General features: G+C 30.2%; 1 protein-coding gene across 1 annotated transcript; it reads left to right on the forward strand.

The window, feature by feature from the left end:
* The first annotated feature begins 571 nt into the window (after positions 1-571).
* LOC112682761 lies at positions 572-16,798 on the forward strand. Its single transcript, XM_025553477.1, has 8 exons — positions 572-704; positions 761-899; positions 1,001-1,225; positions 10,967-11,134; positions 12,947-13,153; positions 14,968-15,158; positions 15,642-16,240; positions 16,515-16,798. The coding sequence occupies exons 3-8, from the start codon at positions 1,112-1,114 to the stop codon at positions 16,583-16,585; spliced, it is 1,350 nt and encodes a 449-aa protein (XP_025409262.1). The 5' UTR covers positions 572-704; positions 761-899; positions 1,001-1,111; the 3' UTR covers positions 16,586-16,798.
* The last annotated feature ends 9,210 nt before the right edge of the window (positions 16,799-26,008 follow it).

Consider the following 26,008-nt stretch of genomic DNA (forward strand, 5'->3'; position numbering starts at 1 on the left):
TACTTTTATATACTTATATATATATTAATACTATTATATATAAAGTTAAAATATAACACTAATATTATACGTTCGTATTTTTTGGTTGAAAACATATGCGTTTCTTGCAATCGACGATAAAATACTATACATACATACATACATACTTGTACTACATTATATTATATTATCCTATTGTTGTTATACATGTATCTACCGTTTTATTACAATACATAATAATTGTATACAATTTTTTTCTTTTTTTTTGGTAAACGGTCTTGTCTACTTGCGCGTGGGAGGCCACGCGTGAATCGCTTTGCGCCCTTCCTGACATCACGACATATACATCTATATACCTCAATTTACCTACCACGTTAATGTATTATAAACATGTACGTATAATAATAATAATAATATTAATAATGAAACTATAGTCGTATATACAATTATACGCTCGATTATAATGCAACACCGGAGTCCACGGAGGCGAGAATACGGTGGTGGAAATCCACTCTCGCCCGCACTACTGCAGGTCCACACCCGCCTACCACTACAGCTACAGTATTGTACTTACTGTCCGTTTCTTTTTCGTCTTTCACCGTCGTCATTGTCGCCGCCTTCGCCGCCGTCGTTCGTCGTTCAGTCAGTCCTGTATCGCGGTTGTCGAAAGCAATACGCACAATACACATTGTACGCAATCGTGTTTTACTCGTCGGTACACAACGGTAATAATAATAATAATAATTTATAATAGCTAAAATAAAATAAATAACATTTACAGCACCGACGAACGTTTTTGTATACACTCCACTCGCGGAGAATTACGGATTACGACGAAACCGCACGTTCGCCATTTGCGAACAGTCAGTAGCAAGCAGCAGCGGTCGGTGACAAATACACACGCCGTACGCAGAATACACGTATGTTACGTATTTCATTATACTGTTGTTGCATACATAGAAATATAATTTATCTATAAATATATTATGTGTGACATACTGACATGTTATAATCGTAACAGCAATACGACCAGCTCAACAGCCGTCTCCTTAAAAATAAAAACAGCGCTCAATTACGAGTGCGTTCTCGTAACATCCGGTGAACCTGATCATCGCGGATACCAGCAGCAATCATGGACAAACAACAGGAAGCCGTAGCTGCAGCAGCAGGTGCAGTATCGGACGACAGCATTAGCATGAAGACAGAATATCCTACGCATGAGGTCTACGTCTCCGAACCGCCACCGGTGAGTAAATATAACTATCGTAATCAGTTTAGAAAAAAAGTGAAAAATCTGTAAATAGTCGTATGAAAAATCTTGGTTTATCATTGTTTGCCACCTGTTGCTGCCACGATGGCATCGGTGATGATCGTCACACTCCATTTCCGCTCGCGAGAAAGTCGAAAACACGAGCGCGCACACAGTCGAACGGTAAAACCGCATAAAACTTTGTATATAAATATAATACATGTACCGGAAATGTATCTGTTTTTGTTCGTTCTTGTAATAATCATGGTGGTGTGTAATCGCTGTGGGTTGACCCGATAAAAGTTAGATACATGCTTTACCTGCGAATGCTCGAATGAGTATATTATACACCCATTATTGTATAAACTCACGGGAAATTAAGTATACTGTTTTGCTACTGTATTGCATGCTGTAGGGTATTTCGTACGAGAACTTAATAATATATTATATGATAGCGAGACTAAATATTTTTTAGATATCAACCAAATATGTACTATTTAGGTATGATATATATATATTAAACAATTACCATATAGGTTATACGTGTGAACATTACTGCGAGAGTAAAATGTAGAACGTTATGTGTATCACGTAAATTATTTTTAACACGTTTTCAATTTAGTAGGATATTTTATGTATATATTTTTTTACGTGAAATCTATCGATCGTGGTGCAATAACAATGGTCGATAAAAATTAATCGCTTTTCCGTACATACAGAAGAAACTGCAATAGGTGTATATGTAGGTAATAGGTGATAGGTATTATATATATATCTGTATATGATATGTCTGGTACGCGGTAAATCGTGTGTTGTATGTACACCTGTCTGTTTCGTAGCGCACGCGTACACGAAAATGGAAGTATGATGTAAATGCTCTAATAGCCCAATTGTCTAATATAAATTATAATAATACCGTGAAAACTTTCGAAGATAAATACAGAAAACACTCCGAAAATTATACTATTGGGTCCGGTCACTGCAGTTAAATTGAGAAGAGGATATATTTGATAAACCGCAGATATTTTTATTTAATATTAAATATTTTTTTAAACTTATGAACGATTCCATCATGGAAAAGTTTTCACTGTAATATATATCTAAAGTGTATGTCTCGATGATTTTAAATTTTTTCAAGTGATTCGTTCATACAATTTCAATTTCTCAAAACCCCTTTGAATATATATCCAGTATACAAGATGCATTTGTTATGCAATTTGTTAGATCATTCTGTATTATTACATTATGTGTTTATATGTATCGTCTTTGACAAGCTTATTCTGATCGGCGCAACAATTAATATGGCTTACGGGACAATGCCATCGAGCAGTTAACCAGTAACTTTATACACAAAGTATAATCGGTCAAATGGTGACGACAAGAAAAAAATATGCACACAGACGAGAGGGTGTATCTTAATATTAATGTTAGTACATGTCATGTGTATACTACCGCCGCCAAAGGGAAAATTATAATAATACAATATTTTATGTATGTAGACGCACACAGACGCAGACACCCAGGTATATATATATACAAAATATATTATAATAGTAATGTAATATTTAAAAAAGATGGTGTGTCGAGGACAACTGGGTATAACAATTGTATACTGTATGTACGTATAAGCAGTATAGTAAATATCCTTTCTCTTCGGCTCTTGTACCAGGTAGGCGCGCATATTACCTTGAGTCTGATTCCTATATGTACAATGCGCACTCGCGCTAATAGTCGTGCGAGTTGGTTTATTTCTATTTTTACTATGAATTATAATTTACAGTGCCCTACGTAAATATATTTGTAAAAAGCTTTTCATGGTTGTCATTCGTTAAACTGCGTTACTGCAAACAAGGTCGTCTGGTGAAACTGTGTGTACAGGTATTCGTGAACGTCCAAGATGGTCGAAATATTGATGGGTTGATATTTTGTGATAATTAATTTCGGTCTAAGTCAACTGATCCGCTGATTAGAGAGTCGAGAAGAATTCTGTGATATAAATTTAAAAATTGACTTCACTGACGATCCCTCACTTAGGATAAATAAATTCATACATTTTTTTTCGCAATTTACAATCATCGTTTTCTAAGAATAATAATGCTGCTCATCAAATTTTTATTGCCAGAATGTTATGTATACATGAAACATAATATACAACATCAATAACAACAACCACCATTATTTAGATAAAATATGTAAATGTTGCGGTTTTACGTGTGTCGCCGTGCGTATTAATGTTTTGCTGTCAAACCGGCTGTTAAACAGGGTCTTTTCAGTTCCAAGTCAAAAATTAACTATATAGAATGTATAGAATGAATCTTCTATAGATGTTTCTGCTTAGTTGGCTGGAAGATTTCCAAATAATTTATACATAGTTGCACATCGCACACACGTAAAATATAATTCTTATTTAACATTTATAGTATACATAGTGATTAAATAGATTTAATACATAGGTGATAGGTATTTAATATTTTTAACCGTTACTACTTAGACGAAATTCACATGTAGCACGTTCCATAACATGACTTAAATTTTTGAGGTAACGATATTGTTATAATCTATTATGTTGTACTTTCTCAGTGGATGTTTAAGCGCACAAATTGCATACATGTGATAAACTCAATTTCACTCGGGTTACAATAAATGTAAATAATATATATACGAGTATATATATATATATATATATATATATATATATATATATATCATTGTATACTAGCACGCACGCTTTCTCTCTTGATACGACCCATTAAATGATTTATGAATTTGACGGTTTTTTTGCATTAGATTAATGCCTTTAACGACGAATTTTCGCATTAACTAACTAATATCAGACTTTCCATTTCTATGAATTGACTATGAATTAATGATAAATTAAACTGATGAATAAATGATAAATTTGAATTGACATATTTTGAAAAAAAAACGAAAATAAAAGGTTCATGGCGATAATGTATTTGCGTATTCTTGTGTATGAATATTTATAAGGTATTAAATCAAGTATTAAATTAGTAATAATGTCATTGTTTCTACGGATCCTAATTAATTATTATTAACAAAGAATTTCATAAAATACGTATAACATGATTTATTATATTAATATATGACATATTGGAATGTAGAATTGTGTGAGTTTCAATAGATTATCGTAAAAAAATAATATTGTTTAAGGCAGAATGTCAATAATAAATTAAACTTTTAATTTTTTCTTTGCTAACTGTGTACAGTTTGTTATTGGAAAAAATATCACACATATTTTATTTGTTCAGAAATATTTTTATGTATTCATATGAAAAAAACAATATATTAAATTATATAGAAAGTATGCTACACGACTTAATAAAAAAAAAATGTTACTACGAAGTTTTCATAATTTTTTCTTAAAATATTTTAATATACGATTATTATCATTATGTAATGGACAGTCCGACATTTGGGTTTCTATATAAAGTCAGAAAATTAGAATATTTTTCTTCTTAAGAAAAATTATGCATTTTCTCACACACATACACACACAAAAGGTAGAAAGTTATGTAATATAATAATTCATAGTACAATTGTTGTTGCTGGTTGTTACATTATATGCTCTCTAATGAACAGGAATTGTTAAAATGTATAATGAAATTTAATTACCGTGTCATTGATTAATTTGGCTTGTGACTACCCATTTATAATAAGTATAGTATAGGTACTTCACATGTTATATATTGTATCCACCATTTCAATATTGATTAGGACAAATTTAGTATTCAGAAATTGCTATAACTGTACCTAACTATTGTACTGAAAATTTGCACTAACGAACATGCTATTATTTTTTTCATTTAAAAAATAAAACTTAGATGGACGGGTTTGAAGGTAGAAACGTTACTGAAACAAACTGCAATTGTAATGAAAACATCACGTTCACAGGTTTAGACAAAAGAAAATAGGTGTGTTTTATTATTAATTAGCTATTGTTCTTTAGTTTTATTTTGTTTATGTTTTGATCATTAAAGTCATAAATCAATATTACCGGTTATAAAAAAAAAAAAAAAATTGTAATGGTTTAAGATATCAGTTTTTTAGTTTTATTGAACTTGACTGAAAATCACACTATGCATTTTTTCCAAAAAATATCAATCACCAACTATCTTGGTAAGTATTTTATAATTTAATTTAACATTCAATTTGACTTATTATGTACCTACTTGTACACAATTATAATGGTACATTAGCGGACACAGTGTGTGTGTATATAAATTTACATTTTATGCTTTGATATAAATTTAAAAACAAGTGTTACGTAGGAGCATGCATATTGAAGGCATTCCGGTTTTTTTGTTTATATTAATACGTTTACTTAAAGAAAAAATATATAGTTAGTTATACCACCTATCTATAATTGAATTATTCAGAAAAAAAATTATGTTATAAATGGAAAAAACGATATTTTATTGTATATAATATATATATATATATATATATATATATATATATATAATTAATTATTAGTATTTATATTTTACGAGTTCAACGCTATGCTCTGACCATGTATTTATCTCGAATAATAATAAGTGTAGAATTGAACGCTGTAAATAATGGAAAAAAATTCACCCGTTCGAGCATATTTAGTCAATATTGCATAACTATGTTTACTACAGCTATCAAATTACACAACGAAAATAGGAACATATCTTTTACACGCATTACTTCATCATAATATTTTTATTCTAGCCCCGCCAGGTTCAATGAACCATACGCTTTCTCCTTATTGAATACACATACACACACACACACACACACACACACACACACACACACATATATATATATGTATATATTGATTTGCGAACAATATGACAAAATAATAAAACGATTATTGAATAATAATATCAGCAAAAAATGCCTATAATAATTGTATGTGTAATATAATTTTTTTTTTATTATTGTTATTATTATAAAGTAGAAATTAGTAGGTAAAACGTATGAAAAAAGAGGTACCAGTAGAAAGAAAAAAACCGGTGCAACGTTAGTGTTTTCCTGATTCGTGCCAAATGTTCTGCAACAAGACAATCATCGACTCGTTCCTATCTATATACCTCTGTATACCGTTATGTTATACGACCGCTGCTTCACGTAACCTATACAGATATCATGAACCATATCTAATAATTTTGGCAACCAGTGATCACTGGTGCTTATAACGAAACAATATACTCAACCTTAATTATTTAAGGAATTTTTTTTTCCATCATCAATACGCCATGATTGTTTTTTTTTTTTAAATTTGTATGTTTTGACGTAGATTTGCAAATATTATTCAAACCGTTTCGTTATGAGTATATTGAATTGTGTGCATGATTAATACAATTGTATACAGAATACGTCAGCATTTGTTTTATAATATAATAGATGCACACATTTCAATAATATTATTGTTGAGTGCGTGAGCAGTACACAACTGCAGTTTAAACAGATACCTACTATTTAAGTTTGTCCATATGCAGCTGTTGTAGTATTCAAAAATAAAACATATAATATTTATTTGGTTTAATTTTTTTCTTTTTGCTCATCTATATTTACTATTACAAGTAGCTTAAAAATATGTAATTTTTAAATGTCTAATAGTGTAACAAAATCAATATGATTCATTAATCGTAAAAACTATTTTGAATTACAAATAGATTATTTCTAAACGATTAAAATTATACTGGTATCCATATTCTGTATAGGACTGATACTATTATATTTTGGTCAGTAACATAATATGATATATTTATATATTTAATATGAGTGGGATCTAACATTATATATCAATGTAATTTGATATAATTTTTAGGTAGATACGTGTTACCTATATATACCGCAATACGCATTTCAAATAGATTTCCGGGATCGATATCTATTTAAAATGTATTATAATATGTTCAGAATACTAAGTATTATATACAGGATCCATTTACCACGGACCATTTAAATTATTAATTTTTTAAATGCGTAATAGTTATAATAATTGTCCTAAACGTTTTTATTTTGAAAAATTATAAACTGAAATCGAGAAAAGAACCATATATTATATGTACCAGTTTAAAACATTAGCTTTGTATTAATTGTTTTAATATTAGGAATGTGTCTTGAAAAATAATATTCTGGATATATTTTTACATTCTCTAGATAATTATTTTTGTGTATAGCATAAACATATAGGAATTAAATAAATTAACTTTTGGTTAATTTAGTAATTTTGCGGCGTGTTCTACAGTCAATGGTTATTATTACATTGCGATGAATTATATAGATAGAGATTTATGTAGGTGTCTAACCTATATTATACTTCACAAATGAAGCATATGACATGATGATATTGTATGATTTAAAGTTATCATTAATTACGATTTGTCTAATATTACAATATTATATTTAGTTTATACACAACCTTTAGAGGGGTAAATTCAGTGAAACAAAATTCTCCATAGAATGGGTTGTTAGAAATTATATACCTAATTTTTTGGTGGTTGACTTAATGTTCAAATTTGCGAAAAAATACTACTGTTCCATTTATTTTGCCAGTAAATCGGAAATCGATAATTCATAATTATCTTAGCGTGTCTACAAAGTTACATTATTTTTATATATTTATTGAGTAAGACAAAATTTATAATAAGCTATTTTATCCGTTTTTCGTAGTACCCTTAATGATTGTCAATTATAGTATTATCATAGCTGTCTACATAATATATTTTATATAGAGCAATAGAGTAAAAGGTTAAATGATTGGTGTTAAAAATGTACTAGTTAAAAAAAAATATTTCTAATAATTTAGAGAAGCTAATCGTTTTGTTTTTATTCTACCTTTCTATATGTATATAAAATATAACATTTTTCTACAACAAACATAAATTATTATCATATTTTCAATTCATTCCGCAAAAACAATAAAGTTTTATATTTTGACATTTAAATTACACATATGTTCTGTCACCCTAACGATATACGATAGTGTAAAAATATTAGAAGTGGAAATTTAACTAACAAATTATCCTACTTTTATTATTATATATAGATACAGCGTTTTCAAAGTAATTAGTAGTGGATATAGATCGTAAACAATTTTCATTCTCTAATTTTTCTTTGCATTAATGCCGATTACAGAGGTCAAATGTATTTAATAATTCATTACGTCACAAGAAAGCGAGTGTTATTTTTATTTGTCAGTATATTTACAGCATTTCGATTATTTATCAACAGTGTTGTATGCATTTTCACAACTGTTTTACTGCATACCATGTATTTATATATAAAAATAGCTATAGTAGTCGTACCATAGTACAATGGTGTATGATGTATAGACAAAAATAATTAAAAATCTCATGATATAGAAAGTAGCTTCCTCGTTAAGCCATCGTTTTTTCCCTTCTGAAATTCAATTCAATGGACTGGTCTCATTAACACCTGACACGCCAGCTATTAATTACATTATGATCTATGTAAATTATTGACATGGAAAACACAATGAATTCGTTCGATTTTAACACTTTCCCGCTATATCTACGTATTTTATGTGGACAGACTGCAGTTGAAGGTATTTGCGTCAAACGGTTAGAATTATCGTGAAAATCTCACGTTTTTCGCATAAGCAAATGTTTACTTACACAGTCGTAACGCAATGTGCATCTGATTTTACATTGTCGTTTGCAAGTGCGCAGCAGGACTTTAGCCACTGCAAATGCAATGTATTTGTTTTCGCGCTGTATTGTATTTCCGTAGACGGCGGGAAGTCGATAATTATTAACCTCATGCAACCGTGACAACTTACAACGAACATAATGAAACATCTATCGGATGTGTTCATATGTATACGAAAGACCGATTGATCCTAAACCTGGGGGTATTTATCACGTGGCTGTTGACCAAGTGTACTCGTCGTTCACCTATCACGTGACGTATGCCTTTTCATTTTCGTGCCTAGAATATTGCGGTTGATACATTATGTATTGTAATACACTATTTAGCGAATTCAGTTTTCTCCCGTTAACAAATTATATATATATAATAGTTGCCTGCATGTTCGTGGTATGTTAGGTGCTCCATAGTTACAGCGCGTAGCAATTGTCTATTGGCGAGCACTTATCGCTGTAATTTTTTTCTTTCTTTTTTCCTTCTAATTTGTTATATTTATTATCGATTTGGACATCCGTGACGGTAGCAACGGTAATCGAGAAAGTAAGTTGCCCCGCGCTCCTAAGAAAACCGCTATTACGACTTTTCTTCGTCGTGGAAACCATAGTTTTTTCAATTGCTACTACGCGTTTATGGTTCTATATTATAGGTATACTATACATTTGTATTGGGAGACAAAGGTAAATATATATATGTATACATCTGAACGTTTCTTTTGCGGAACAAAATGTGTTTATGTTTGGAATACGAGTTATAACAGTATATATAAATATATTTAGATATCTATATACACAATGAAACGGGAAAATTTAATAATATAATATGACGTATAATTTAATGAGGTCTACTCGAGTTCCATTAAAATTATATTAGCATAGTATATAGATATATGTATATACATTTTATATCTTAATAATTCGGAAGGTAAATTAATTGTGTATAGGTGCGACGCAAGTATAAAAATTCTAATTAGTATACTCTAATGCATGTAGAAAATGTAGTACAACTGCATACAGCCAAGATCAAAATCGTGTAACAACCGTGAAAGTATACTCGTTTATGAAAAAAGTATACTTATAGTCTAGACGTATGAAATATGTATGTACATATGTTCATAAAATATAAGCTTATATGTTTTTTCAGAAGAACTTGAAAATATTTATAATGTATTTGTGTAAATATATATGAGGAAAGCTTAATCGAACCGTGGGTTACGAATCATGAAAATTCGTGATTAATTATCGTCACGAACTATTTAAACCGGTGACTTGAAGAATACACTTATATGGGGATACCTACTTTTGAATTCGGAAATCGTGATCAAAATATTCGTTGCGTGTCGACCTACCTATATATGTTTTATTATATCTGATATTTCGATCCACCTGCAGCTATTTTTACATCACAAACATAAAACCATGCAAATATGCTCATCTCATTCAATCCTGTTCAAAAAATTCTATTGTGATAATAATAACAACAAAGTAAAAAAAAATCTGCTGTTATTATTGTTTTGATTATGAGTGTGTCTAAAACCATTGAATATAGAATACATGTATTCTATAATCAATTCTATAACTTAAAAATATAAAAAAAATAACAATGCACGTCGTAATATATTATACAAACTGTAATTATAAACCATTTATTAATTAAATACGATTTTAAACAATCATGTTTTGAAATCATCTGAGTTTGAAAATTACCGACTATGCTATAATAAATCAAATACAATAAAATATATTATTGATGGTTTTATTTTTTTATTCCAACTTGTGTATAGTTAACTTAAAATTACATATATTTAATGCACTACATAGGTTTATAGTTAAAAATTATCGACATTTAATATACAAAGCATCATTAGAATTTAATTTTTAAAACATGTTCCTTTAAAGTTATGAATTCAACGAAACACAAATCATGACAGGTTACTATACATGAAACGAAAGTATATAAACGTTTGTTTTGACAAAACAAAAAAAAAAAAAATACATAAGCAATGAAAAATTTAAATACAAACTATTCGATTGGTGGTGTTAAAATAATAATAAAAATATTTTATATGTATTTCAGGCGTACAAATTGAAAACTCGACCGACCGCCGTTCAAATAGCAAGAATAGCGGCATTTACTGTGATCGCGTGCTCATTCATACTGGGATCTTTTATGTTGGCTGCTGCTTGGTTACAAGCAAACGCGTCCTGCTCACAATTGATGCATGCAGAAGCACTTCTTAGACAGGTATCTATACACAATCACGGCTAAGATTTATTGGTATATTAACCGTACATTAAATAAATATATTTAATTTGTTATAAATTTTGTAAAAACAAAGTAGTGGGTTACAATTCACCATCGTTCCTGCGGACTTTATTATTTCTAATGAAATTATTACATCAACTATACAGTTCTATAATGTAATCGAATTATGAGTTTCACTATAGAGTTTTAGATATCAGTGAAATGTATTTGCTAATAAGTATTTGTTATGAAACATTGAAAGTTCAAATGTTTTTCTGTTTTTAATATAATGTATGAAATACACATCTTGCCCAAACGTATTTTTGTTGGCTTGTGATTCCAAAGTTGTATATTGGTTTCAGATTTAGTGATCTTATTGAAATTTTAGACATTCCACTTTAGAGGATTTGAGCGTTAAAGTCTTTAAAATTTCAATTCGTGGTAGATCTATTATTTGTCATCTTGTAATACGCTGAATTATGGTGGAACTGTTTTACTATTATCCGTGGCCAAAACAAAATTATTATTGTATCATTATTCATTAATATTTATTATCAAGTTAATGGTTTGTTTCACTCGAGTGGAATTTTTTTTTTTTAAGTATCTATGATTATTGTAATATTATTCCAGCGTATACTCGTTTTATTTATAAAAAAATAATTTAAAATTATGTACCAATCTGGCAATTCACTTATTTCGAAAGGTATATCTCCTACAATTACAATATATTACAATTAATTTCTCTCACAGGTACTTAAATTTATAATTAAAATCACATCATAGGGTTTTTTTAAAATTAATAATTGATGTTTGAGAACATACTAAAAATATTTTTATATTATATTAAATATTATCACTTTCTCTGAATAGTTTTTTTTTATTTTGGTTTAATGATGACAGTTTTCCATATAAAACCAGTTCAGCTTTCACTATAATCCACACACAAACAGCTAGTGAACGGTTTTCATAGTATTATTTGTTTATTATTTTATTCATATCAATAATATTTTGAATTATATTGTCAATGAACATTTTTTTAAAGAAAATAAAACGAATAAGATCGATTAAACTGCCAAACAGTGGTTATGTGAGCAATATGTAAATTATAAAAAAATTAAAAAATAATTAATTTTAAATTAATATCGAGTGTTTTAAAAATCATTTCATTTTCCAAAATTTATGAAAACGAGATATTTAAGGGTCCATAATATACTGTTTGTAATATAGGTCAGGCGTGTATGTACATATATAAAGATTATTCAATGCAATCGACCATTAAGTCTGTATGTTATGAATGAATGTAACAATATGTTATGAAACTGTAGTAGGTAAAGCATTGTTAAATTCGGTGAATAATTTGTACGTGACAATGTATTTTTTATACGATAATATATATATATATATATAATTCAGTGTAGCTATATATAATAAATATTACATACCTTATATACATAGATCTGTAAATTACGTGTAAATACCTAATACATAAGGTATTATGAAATTAAACGCGATGCAAAAGAAATATTACTGACTAAGGATAAATTATTATTGTTTCTTAAGAAAAATAATATTGTGATTAAGTACTTAATAACAATACATATTTTTAATATGCCCAATTTAGAGATAAATACACATAACTTTGAATGTTTTGAAGTGGTGTCAATGGGCTCCTTCTTCATGCACGATATTCATGCGTTGTAACATATTGTTCAGACATTTTTACTTATTGTATTATGTATACAGATTTTAATATTTTCTTAATAAAAAAAAAAAAAACTTTGAATGCAAACCGTTGAAATTATATCGTTTTAGAGTGAAGAAGCTGCGGACCGCCCTCAATATCAAGCACTGGTTGATCCTTTACAATCTGACGAGACCACAGATTCGAAACAAGAGGAACTGCCAGTTCATCAGCAATCTACCAGAAACACCGAGAGTCAGACCACTGGAATTGATCAATCAGCCACTCCAGTTCAAATTAAGTTGCCATTGGAATTAGATTTTGACGAAATCGTTGGAGTGAGTTTATTATTATTTACCCAATGAGCAATAATATAATTAATAATTGAACAATGAGAGTAATATATAATTATTATATACTGTCTGATATACCCTCTTCGTTGAGTTAGTTTTTAATTATTTTTAATAAATGTTTTTATTATAAAAATATATAAATTTAATTATACTAAGTACGAGTCGGTACACAATATTTTTGGTTAACTTATATTCTACAAACACAAATAGATTCGATGGTTTCCCTCCACGTCAATGCAAAATAAAGAAATATCAATTTTTCAAGTCCAAACTGTAAATGGACATTATTTGGCATTAAGACTTATTTATGGTCATCGCGAAAGCCAAACGAATAGGAAATTGAAGCCTTTTGAATTGTATTGGAGATTCTGACGGTATCAATAGAATATGTGGCAACAGAACGATTTCTCCATTAAACTTTCCACTCAAAATGGTTGCTTTAAGAACATTTCCGGTGATGTTTTTGATAACCATGTTAAATTGGTTCCTTATAAAATAGCGTGGAACATCGGTATATAATAACGTTTGTGTGAATTGGCCGAAAACATTAGGTTTTTGACCCAACGTAAAAAATTCAGTTAGTATTGTTTTTGGTGTTAAAGTGCTCTTTGAAGAAAACTTTCTTCTGTGAAATAAACACGTTGACCGTTTTTAAGATGTATTGCATAGTTATAGCCACCCATGTTGGGTCCGTATGCAAGGGAGGAGTTAGGGGTTCTACCTTTCCACATTTAGGATATTTTTACTTAAATTTTTAATAAGAATATAGTTCTTATTTTATAACAGTTAAACTAACTTCAAAATTCATATATTGTTGTCTATTTTTGTATTAACTCTGTCAATTTACTCGATTTGACGTACTTGTCTTTTGAATTTTTACGCTTTTCCCACCTACTGTCGATTATCGCTGTAAACGCAACAATAGATAAAACGTATTTTTACTGACTAATCAGTTGTCCAAGCTGTTCAGAAATTTATTGATATTTATTGATTTTCGATCCTGATATTTTTGATAATTGATATTCCAACTGCATTTTATTAATGATTTCATAATCTAACATAACGAATATAATTTTAAATCCCGCCTACTTTGAATGATTTTTGCGCATGGAACTGACCTTTGTTCTCGATATAAGTTACCGCAAACATTCAACACGCAGTTTACGAGATACTTGAGCAAGACTCTCTCTAGTCCTGATAGTCTTTGAGCTGTGATTCTTACCTCGATTTTATTGAAGTTCCCTTTAACACGTTTGCTCATGCCTTTTTGGTACAGTGAATTCTTAATAATCTGATAAATATCAGACTAAAGGACTGTTGGATTAATGAAAATGCTGGATTAATAGAGTTTTATATAAAAACGCATCTTTACTTATTAAAAAACCATAATTAATTTTACTATAACTTTTAAATAATGCATATGTACATTCATACTAATTTGTGATACATTGTAAATTAATGTTTTGACTCTATAGTTTAAGAAAAAATATGTATAACAATTCGTTTTTGCTTTTTTGTTTCAAATTATACTTTTAAGATAAAATACTACTAGATTATCGTTCGGCCGGATTATCGAGAGTTTAATATATTTCGATTGTGGAGGTTAGGTTTTTTTGATGTTATTAATATAAAATAGAAATCATAACATGAGAAGCAAACAAATAATACTCATACGTTTTTATTCGTTTTTGGTTGTATAAATTATTGTTACTGAGGTAATAATATAGGTGTCAATAAACTTACTCCACCGCCATCTGTTAATAAGAATAACTATAAATAATTGATATTTATTTCAAAAGGCTCTACTTGAGAAAAATCAACGTTCACGTATGAATTGCGTAATTGAAAAGAAACGCGCTGAAGAGGTTATGGACCATCAACCAAAAATGCTGCGTCTGCCATTTGGCGTGAACATTACCACGGACCCTAGGTTTGAACATGTTACCGGCGAACGGTTAAGCATCGTTTGCGAGAGTGGACATGATGAAAGGTAAAAACTAGATTAATTTTATTGTGTTACGCACCAGTTATCAAGCATTGGTCAAATAAAAAAAACTAATAATTGTTTTATTTTAATTTCAAATCACGTTTTTTATAAGCAATTGTTTAATATATTTTGATGAGACTAGTTGAAATCCCCTTACTCATCTACAAGGCTACCTCGAAAATGTAATTGAATCTAGGTGATGGTCGTGTTACAAATACTTCTAGTGATCTGGAATAGAGAAAAATATAATAATATAACAAGCATGTAAACATTTTGTTACGATTAAAATATTGGGTAAATATTTAACAGGCAAAAGTAAATTTAATAAATTCAAAAAATCAATGTTTGATCCAAAGTAGTTCGTAAATATTATATTTTAATACATTTCTTAATAATTTATTTGAAATAAAATGTAATATTTTATTTGCAGATGGGTATAAAATTTAAAGTCAATAATACATTTATTATGTTTATGTTTTATAACAGACGAGCTCCAAGTCCAGCAGAACAAATGCAACAACAACCATCAATGATGATGCCAATCCCTATGGGAGCTAATCCAATGACCCACTTACCAAGCATGATGGGTCCACCACCTCCACCACCCCACCATATGCCACACCCTCACCATCATCAAGGTCCAATTCCTTTAGCTATGATTGCTAGAATTAATGCTGACATTGACAACCAGCTTCAGTTACAAGAACAACAACAGATCGAAGAACACATAATACCTATATTCCAACAACTTTTGCCTGAACTCAGACCAACACCAGATAATCAGGATCATCAACAGCACCAAAAGCAAGAAGCTGAAGATAGAGCATTACCCAATAAAGTTTTGTATCATCCAGCAATGGCTGAAGGGAGATCCATGTACACAGTAGCTATATCTGACAAACAAAACGGAGAAGGACCAATGATGCACCAGGCTATGCCATCCGAAGGAGTTCGTCAAAATGCACAGATATTCCAAAGGGTTCCTATTCATGTACCTGTATCTATGTTGATGGCACCAGGTTCTGAACCTTCGGTTCCACAAGATAATCCAGTCGAAGAGCCTAAACAAGATCATCGTCCACACTGTGCGTATTTTATGTTCAGTTTAATTATTTTTATATTTATTATTTAGACACTTCAATATTCATTATAATCATTATCATCTAACGGGATCAAGTCTTACTATGGGTTATTTTTTATTGGTTAGAAAATTAAAAACTAGGAGGTATAATTTATTATACTACATGCAAGTGTCTTGATGGTCTTCGTTAAAGTAGAATTCCTTTGAAAGAAGTTTGAAATTATTTCATCCAGTACCTTGATTAACGGTTAAATTAATCATATATTATTTTTTTTCAGTTGTTCATCCACGTTCAGTTGAATCTGTTCAAGAAATCAACCAAAATGAAGAGATGGACGCAAAAAAATAAATAAAGTTGAAAAGCATATATTATATATATAAACTAATTTTTTTATAATGAAAAATGAGTAGATCTTTTGTTAATGTTGGTACATTTTTAAAATAAGCCCAAATTGACATTAGAATTACAAAAATCAAATAATAATTAAACTTTATGTCGATATTTGATATCAAGAAAACAGTGTATTTGGTATACATAAAATATATATTAGATTTTTGTTTACAAGTTAGTATTTTTAAGATTTGTTAATGTTAATTGTGATAGATTGCTTTTAAATAAAATAAATATTCAATTTTGTTAAAACACATTCATTTTAATTATTAGAGTTTAAATAGGTCAATATTACCAAAATAATTTTAACGCCAATATATTAAGTAAGTGCATAAAAATATATTTATATATCAGTGTAGTATAAAAATTTTAAATTTTAATAATTTAGGGTTTTCTTAATTTCCTTATCATTTTCTGTATAGTATTAAGGTCCTACAAAATTTGTCAAATAACAATCAAACATATATTTATTAAATAAGTCACTTTTTAAATTAACTTGCTCAAGTTAATTTTAACATTCATTATTATAATTTTACCGGTTACAGGTTGTTTTAAGATTTTAAATACTATATTATTGTTATTTAATTTAAAAATAGTAAATACATAGTATAAATCATAAAAAACAAAAATGAAAAAGGAAATCTGTTATTCTTTTTGAAGGAATACTACGTGCTATTAAAATTATGACTAAGTTCAGATTTGTTTGATTAGGAATTTATATTTATATTCACAAAATATTTTATAACAAATTGTGCAATGTTAAATTTTTTAGAGAAAAAATTACACTAATTCAACTTTAGTCCTTGGACGGATAATTTTCCTTATCTTCTACAATACAAAAAATGTAAAACTACCAATAATTGAAATTAACAATATTTGTGGTAATATCTTAATGTAATTTTAATAATAAAAAACCTTAATAACTTGGAATATAAACCGAAGGATGAAATTACCGCTTCTTTATTTTTTACAGCAGCACGGTTGGCTGCAAAATTACTCTTTTTTTAAATTATTTTACAATAGTAACATAGTTAAAAACTCATAAGAAAATTATAAATTACGTTTAAAAGTGATTTCTCTGAACAATTTTCAATACTATTCTACCTAATCTATAAATAACTTAAAAAATATATAATTAAATAAAGTTTGAACAAAAAAAAAGTATTAATACCTTAAGAACAATAATTCATAAAATTATGCTACGATCTACTGTGCCTAACAAATTTAAATCTAAAAATCTGAGAAAATAAACAAAATCAATTTGTATTCAAAATTGTAGTTCTAATAATATGGTTTCTTAAAGATTTAAAAATGAGTTACATACCTATATGATATTTTTTTTTTAATTGGGTGGTTCTAATTGATAGTATCTTATTTAGTTGATAATTTTAATTCATGGTAAAACGTATAGATAATTTTTTTTAGTTTTTATTACTTTTTAATTTATTAATTATTTTATTTATATATTAATAATTAATTAATTAATTTAGCTTTTTACAATTTAAAACTATGAATTTATAAGTAATGTACGGACGTGAAATATCTACATGAAACTATATTATTACACAGTTAATGCGTTTATAAATAATTTAAATAATTAAATAATTATCTTCGTAATAATTTATTACCTATTCAGGTTCCGTTAAAGCAGATAAAATACCTACTTGAAATACATAATTTATCATCTTTTATTGATTTTTAATATATCAAATAATTAACAATCAAATAATGAAAAAGTAATAGAACCTAAAAATTAGATTAATTAAAATTTAAAATTCAGTTATTTCCAAGAAAAATCCTTTTTATCATTATAGTAATTAACAAAAATCAAAATTTCAAATTAGTAAATAACTATGGTATACTAACCCAATTATACGAGAAAAATGAATTTACTGTCAGTCCATAACTTCTCAATAAAATTTAAGGTGATTCAGAAAATTCCAAATCATTGAAAGAAATTTTTTTGTAAAAGTGATTGTATTGATAAAAAATGTAAGTAAAAAAGTTTATCTTTATTGTGAAATTAAAAATTTTATAACAATTTATTATGCGATAATAAATAAATAAAATACTATAAATTAATTTACTATAATGTTCGTTTTTTTTAAAAAATGTCGATAACTGTAATTTTCAGTCATCAATCTTTATCTTTTAAAAATATCTGTCTTTAAATTTAAATTGTTCGTATGACATATCTTTAAACTATTTATATGGATAACGTAATTTATTCATTAGTCATGTGCTGTTAAATGTACAGTGTTAATTATTAATAGAAAAGGTACCAAATTTAGGTATTAGTCAAAAGCAGTGGCTTAACTTCTGATTAACTTATCTAAGATCAGCGGTACTCCTGACACTAGCCATAATATATATATATAAATATATGTTAGCGTTAATGCATAAAATTCTGTGATTCTATAAAATAACTCATTTTTCTATAAAATTACACATACTTTCAGTTAATGTATTAAATGAATCAATAAATACATATTTCAACTAGTTATTCTATATATTAACTAGGTATTTTATAAACTAACAATGAGGGTTTAGTTAATTTATTTAAAACTATTATTATATAAAATATAAATATTCATTTATTTCACGTAAATTTATTAGAATTATTAAAATCTTAAACAAATTACAAATAAAAATCAAAAAATCAATAGTTATAAATAGTTTTTATATGTATAATTATAAACTTTTTCTACTATTATAATTACAATTATTTAATTATTTTACTATTATTTTTTTTTTACAATTTACAATTTATTTATTAGTACACGAAATTTTTGGATGGTATTTAGAGTTACAAAGTAAATTATCTTTTAAACATATGCATCGTTTTGTGGTGCACTTTTGTTAAAATGTGCATTTGAAAAACCCTTGACCATTACCTAATGATTGGGACTCGGATGACTTTCGAAGACAAATAAATATTTACATCTGGGACATCGCTAAGCATAATACAATTTTCTGCACATAATCTAAATTGTGACCTTGTGTATAATTGTTTCCATATTTAGTACTTAAAATAAAATGATTTTAATTATTAGTAAATAAATAAAACAATGATTAATACAAAAAAATTACCTAAGCCATAAAATCCGTCGTTTGTTTTTTAATACTATTTCAACTATAAATTATGGATCACATTTTGACCTATCAACATCTGGGATATTGATTCGTTACATCCTTAAAGAGTAGATGGATGAGATAAATCGGATTGTAGTTCTAAGTATTCTTTTGCTTCTTATCTTTTATTGGTAATATTTTTTTTATTTATAAATAATTAACACAATTCTTCCTTGGCATTCCTTTTATTTTTTCATAAATATACATTGCATATCTTAGTTATTTTTCTCTAAATATTTGTTAAATTTACTAATAAAATTGTTATCAATTTTTTTGTTTAAAACTTGTAAAATATTGTCTGGTGTATTTAAAGAAATTCCTACTTTTGGGGAACATCCAAACATAGCTTCATAAGGAGTTCGTCCTATCCCTTTACGAAAAGATTTATTTTTCATAAATTGAATAAACCTTAGCTCTTCACTCCATTTTGTAATGTTGTTGTCTTTCATCCAGGTAATTATCATATTTTTTATACCTTGATTTGCCCTCTCCACTGATACTTGGGATTGACTGTGGCGAGGTTTGCTATGAATAATAGATAATTCAGTCCACATTTCTTTTAATGAATCTATTGTTTGGTTTCTGAATTTACGACCGTTGTCACTTTGTAGTACACTTGGAACATCGAACACTGTAAAAATATCTAAAAGATAATACGCTACTTCTTCAGCTCTTTTTTTTTTAAAAAAATACAAAATTTAGTCAAATGATTTGATACACCAACACAAATGAATATTCACCATCTGCTCGACTTTGATAATCAATAAAATCTAATTGACATCTACTATTTAATTTAGCAAAAAAAAAAATTATAGGATTTGTCACGATACTTATTTTTTTCATTGTTTTGTTTTTTACACATGATTCGCATGAATTTTAAAAAAAAAATTTGGCGTTTCATTGATTTCAGTTGGTAGGGCAAGTGGGTAAGCGTGTCTCAGGCTCTGTTGGTATAAGGACGCTGAAAATGAAAAAAAATTATGAAAAATGAAAAATGTCATGAAAATATCCCGTACTTCCACCTACGTAATGATGCTACGCTTTAATTAGCCCCGGGCTTCACATTTTATAAATCCGGCATTTTTAATACGTTTATTTGTACGAATCGCATTCAACGTAAAACTATGAACTTATTAGTCATAATGCGATATTGGTAAAAAAATCTACAAAAAGACAAATTAAAGATTTATTCGTTTACGTTTCACCTGGTTCAATTAAATTTAACCGTGTACTAAAACAGTTTAATTAGCTTTTAAAAACTTCGCGAAAACCAATAAATCAAGATATAATGTATGTAAAAAAACAACATAATGTTCTGCGATATTATTGTTTTAAGAATGATCACAGTTTGGGCTCGACCTTCTACCTGTGCTGATGCATGTCCCTTGCTAGCTCTCTTATCAGCAGTGCAATTACATAGATTATATATTTATTTTAATCTAATACACGACAATGTCGTTTTTTTCGGGAGGCGGCAATAACGAACCTCCCGGTCGCAAAAACCACCAACCTCAAGGTAACCACAACGAGGAAACAACCTGTTCTGCATGAATTCTCTATTTATTCGAAAAAGGGTAAGAATAATTCAAATCCGGTTTCTCCTAATTTTAAGTCCTTAAGTGATAATCCACCTATATTAGATATATCTAACGTTAGACACATTAATAGTAATGACTCTATAGAGTTTAATTTCGATACGGACATCAGTCCAATGTCCACGGATAACGTGGTGACAGATAACAATTCAATCGTCGATACGCAATTAAATTCTATTGACAATGATCATACTATCTCGTACGATTATGGCAATGATAGTTCAGGTATATCAATTGTAAATAATTCGATCACCGATGCCAATTTACTCTCGTTTTCGGATTCCTATCAGAGCCCGCTATACGTAATAATTGACGCTATCGGCAAAAACTTGCAGCTTGGCAAATTGCACCCTATGAAGATAGGCAAACTTATACATGGAAAGGTTATTGGTGTTACGGAAATCAAAGCTTTAGGCGCTAGAGTTAGACTGACATTCGACAGCGTCACTAACGCCAACACTTGTCTCTCAAAAAACCGACTTAAGAGTAATGGCTTTACTGTTTATATTCCTTCAACACTGGTATACAGTCTAGGTGTTATTCGGCTAGACCAGCTGATATTGGATTCGGACTTCTTGGATGGTCTAGATCCAGACCACTGCGTTGCATCCTTTCGTCGCATTATTCCACGTCAAGCATGCGTACCTTCAACCTAGTAGAATTAAAATTCTTATCACCTTCTATACCTGATTTTATTTCAATTTACAAAGTACGTATCAAGGTTTCCCCCAATATAAGATCACCGGTTCAATGCTCCAATTGCTAAAGATTTGGCCACACAGGACGATACTGCCGTAATAACCTCGATGTTCATCACATTGTTCTGAAGCCAATCACAACCTCTTATTGTGCCCCACGGCTACCGCCACGGACCCAATCTACTTCTACTGTAAGGGCGGTCATATTTCATTAGACAGAAACTGCCAAGAGTGGATCAAACAGAAGAAAATCAAAAAAATTATGGCTGTTGAAAATTTAACCTTACCAGAAGCTGTTCAATTCAACAACAATAATTTTGTAAGTAAAGCTCACACTTTTTCTCAAGTTGTCTCTCGTAATCGCCCTACACCAAATGTCTCTTCCGGTACTAATGCACCCACAATAATTCCTTGCAATGTCACTAGTAATTCCCCCTCATTTCCAGATCTAAAGTACAACAATAATTTAATGAACCATCAAAAAAGAAAGAGAAAAAATAACAACAATCAAAGATCTTCAGCCTTACCTCGGCTCCCAATCACCATCTCCTCCTCATTAGCTCCTAATGGTAATTTCCTAGCTTACGTTGAATCCCAAAATAACGGTGACTCTCGAGGTCTCCCAGAGAGCTCAGCTCCCGCGCCCTTCCTATCAGAGGTGGCTAAGGCCTTGTCGAATCCCATTACCAATATTATATCTAACAATCAGGAGCATATATCTCCTTAAACTCTATCTAATTTAATCGAGTCATCTCTTATCAATATCCTATGCAATCCGATCTTAGGATCGGATTCCTAGTTGTTTCCCATCCTCATGTCTAGTATCAACGATTCATCCAACACTCTTCTCACTATCCTTCAATGGAATACCAGAAGCCTTTCTGCACGTCTAATAGATATTCCGCATATACTTTCATCCAACTCAGTTTCAGTTGCCCTCTTTTCAGAGACATGGCTTCTTCCTAATAGACGAATCAACATTCCTGGTTATCGTCTAGTTAGAGACGATAGACCTGATGGCTATGGTGGCGCCGCCATTGCCATTAAAAACTCTTTCAAGTTTCGAGTGCTCGACATCAACCCTGTATTATATCAGTCACTTGCTAGTTATAACATTAACCTAGTGGGAATGAAAATCCTATGTAACAATAACCCGGGATTGGATATCTGGTACTGCTATATTCCCCCTCATTCTAATTTATCCCAACCGGCTGTAAACAATATATTAAATGTCATGTCTAACTATTTCATATTTGGTGGTGACCTCAATGGTCATCACTCATGTTGGGGCTCCAACAGGAATGATCACCAAGGTTGTCTCATTCATTCAGCTATCGAAGATTTGCAGCTTTGTGTACTTAATAATGGATCTCTCACTCGTCTTAATCGCCCCCCTTTTCCTGACACGGTCGTCGACATTTCCGTTTCTTCTCCAAACCTTCTGCTAATTAGTCAATGGCAAGTCCTTGACTGCCCGCACGGCAGCGATCATTATCCTATCATAATAAGATTACCCTACTCTCAGGTGTTTCCTGAGAACCTCGTTCCCAAGGTTCAACAGACTCATAAGTTTAACTTCAATAAAGCTGATTGGCTACTATTTTATTCTCTTGTCGAAACTCACATCCCTCTTAGCTTTTCCGATGATCCACCAGAGGCGTACGCTTCTTTTATTGATATAGTCATTAGTGCAGCTAACTCAAGCATACCCAAAGCTAAATCTTCTCTCCACGATAAGGCCTCCCCAATCTGGTGGAATGATAACTACACAGTCACAGTCAAAACTAGATATACTGCATTCCGGTTGTTTAGACAGTCTGGAATTTTTGCTCTTTTTGTCTCTTTTATTGTCTCCAATTTCCTGATTTAATAAAATCAATGCACAATCACTCGGAGAACACTAAAACTCGCTAAATTATCAGCAGCATGGAGAGATTTCACCTCCACACTCAACCCTAGTACTCCTATTTCAACCTTTTGGTCCACAGCCAAAAAATTTAAACAAGTAATCACTCCCACCTCTTCAGCTGCTAATGAAGATTGGTTTGATAATTTCTGTTCAAAAGTTGCCCCAGATTATGTCCCTATGTACAATGAAGTTGAGTACACTCAATGTGCTAATACAACAGTCCATGTAGAGGACCACATCCTAACGAAGCCTTTTTTACTAATTGAACTACTAAATGCTATCAACTCCAGAAGATCTCCTGCTTCTGGATTAGACTCTATTTCCTCCATCCTCATTAAAAACCTGCCGGATAGAGCTATCAGCTGTTTACTAGATATACTTAACAACCTATTTATTAACCTTAAGGTCCAGGTTTCTTGGAGGCAGTTCAAGGTTATCCCTATACATAAGTCGAATACCAACTTGACTTCATACAGACCAATTGCCATTCGTCAACACTTTGCAAATTAACGGAGCATATTATAAAAACTAGGTTGGATTGGTGGGTTGAACATTTGTCAATTCTACCCGAAAAACTATTTGGTTTTCGTAAAGGTCGCGGCACCTTAGAGTGTCTGTCCAGTTTGGTTGGTCCCATTTACGATGCTTTCAATAGCCATGGTTTCCTAACCGCTGCTTTTATTGATATCCAAAGCGCATATGATTCCTTTCATATCTCTACATTGCTTGCTATACTACACTCATATAGCGTACCTGCCTCTCTGATTCATTTCATAGGTCTTCTGCTATTTACACGAGAACTAATTTTTATCTCCTCTTCAGGGTCTCAGTCATGTCGAACCACTCACACAGAGTTACCTCAAGGCAGTTGTCTCAGCCCTCTACTACTTAACATATACAAGTCTGTTATTGCGTTTGCTCTGGAAGAAACTAACATCCCGTACTTCATGTACGCTGATGACTTAGTTGTCTTCTAATCCCATAAAGATTTAAATCAAGCTTAATTTCTCCTCAATCACGCTTTGTCTATTCTGGCTAATAATTTGAACAAGTTTCATATCTCCGTAGCGACTCAAAAATGTAAGGTAGTTATTTTCACAAGGAAACGTTGATTTGTGCCCCATAAATTTCTTTTAGATGGCGACTTACTGCCTGTGGTTTCTGAAATTAAATATTTGGGTCTTATATTGGACAGCAATCTCCGATGGAAGGCACATTTATTCCAGGTAACTTCTTTTGCCTACAAATAGGCTAATCTGTTAAGGTCTGTAGCTGGTAGTTGGTGGAGTTCTCACCCTTCTTCTCTATTTAAAGTTTACAAGTCTATCATTAGAGCAAAGATTGAATATGGTTGTTGATTTTTTCACTCCGCCACCTTGTCACACCACAAGAAATTAAATTCACTACAGGCTAGTTGTCTACGCACGGCGCTCAGGTTGCTAAAGTCAATTCCTATATCTGTACTGAATGTTGAGTCCACCTGCCCTCCACATCCAATCAGATATCGTTGGCTTACTGGTAAATTTATATTAAAATGCTCATCTTTATCAAAATTCCCAATAATCGATATATTTAACTCGATTAATATTAAATGAAGATTCGTTCGAAGGTTTTTACCGTTACTCTCATTCATGATTCAAGCATTCTCAACGGTTTTTCCCCATGTTTACAAAGTCCACAAACAACCTTTATATGACATAAACTTTAATGCATTAACTCTCACCCCAAACGTGATGGTATCACCTAACATTCTGGGCCACACTCCTAATGATTTACGACTTATGCCTCCATGCATAATTAATAACCTATTTAGCCAGTTTATTGCCGATAATTTTAATTCGTTTACCTTGGTATTCACGGATGGGTCAGTCACACAATCAGGTGCGGTGTTTGCTTACTTTTCCCAGAATTACATATACAGTCTTCCTCCAACCTTTCTGATTTCGTCTCTTCATTCACGGCTGAATGCTGGGCTATCCCAGAAGCTTTCACATGCATAAGTTTTCTCCCCTGCGGAGATTTTCTTATTGTCTCTGATTCTCAAGCT

The sequence above is a fragment of the Sipha flava genome, unplaced genomic scaffold (genome assembly GCF_003268045.1).
Source record: "Sipha flava isolate LNK unplaced genomic scaffold, YSA_version1 210_pilon_pilon, whole genome shotgun sequence".
Classification (NCBI taxonomy): domain Eukaryota; kingdom Metazoa; phylum Arthropoda; class Insecta; order Hemiptera; family Aphididae; genus Sipha; species Sipha flava.

Bases quoted from the DNA above. Each gene is read 5' to 3' on its own strand.
- LOC112682761 (XM_025553477.1), top strand. From the start codon at position 1,112: ATGGACAAACAACAGGAAGCCGTAGCTGCAGCAGCAGGTGCAGTATCG. The intron at 1,226-10,966 runs GTGAGTAAATAT...TATGTATTTCAG, and splicing joins ACGTCTCCGAACCGCCACCG to GCGTACAAATTGAAAACTCG. The intron at 11,135-12,946 runs GTATCTATACAC...ATATCGTTTTAG, and splicing joins CAGAAGCACTTCTTAGACAG to AGTGAAGAAGCTGCGGACCG.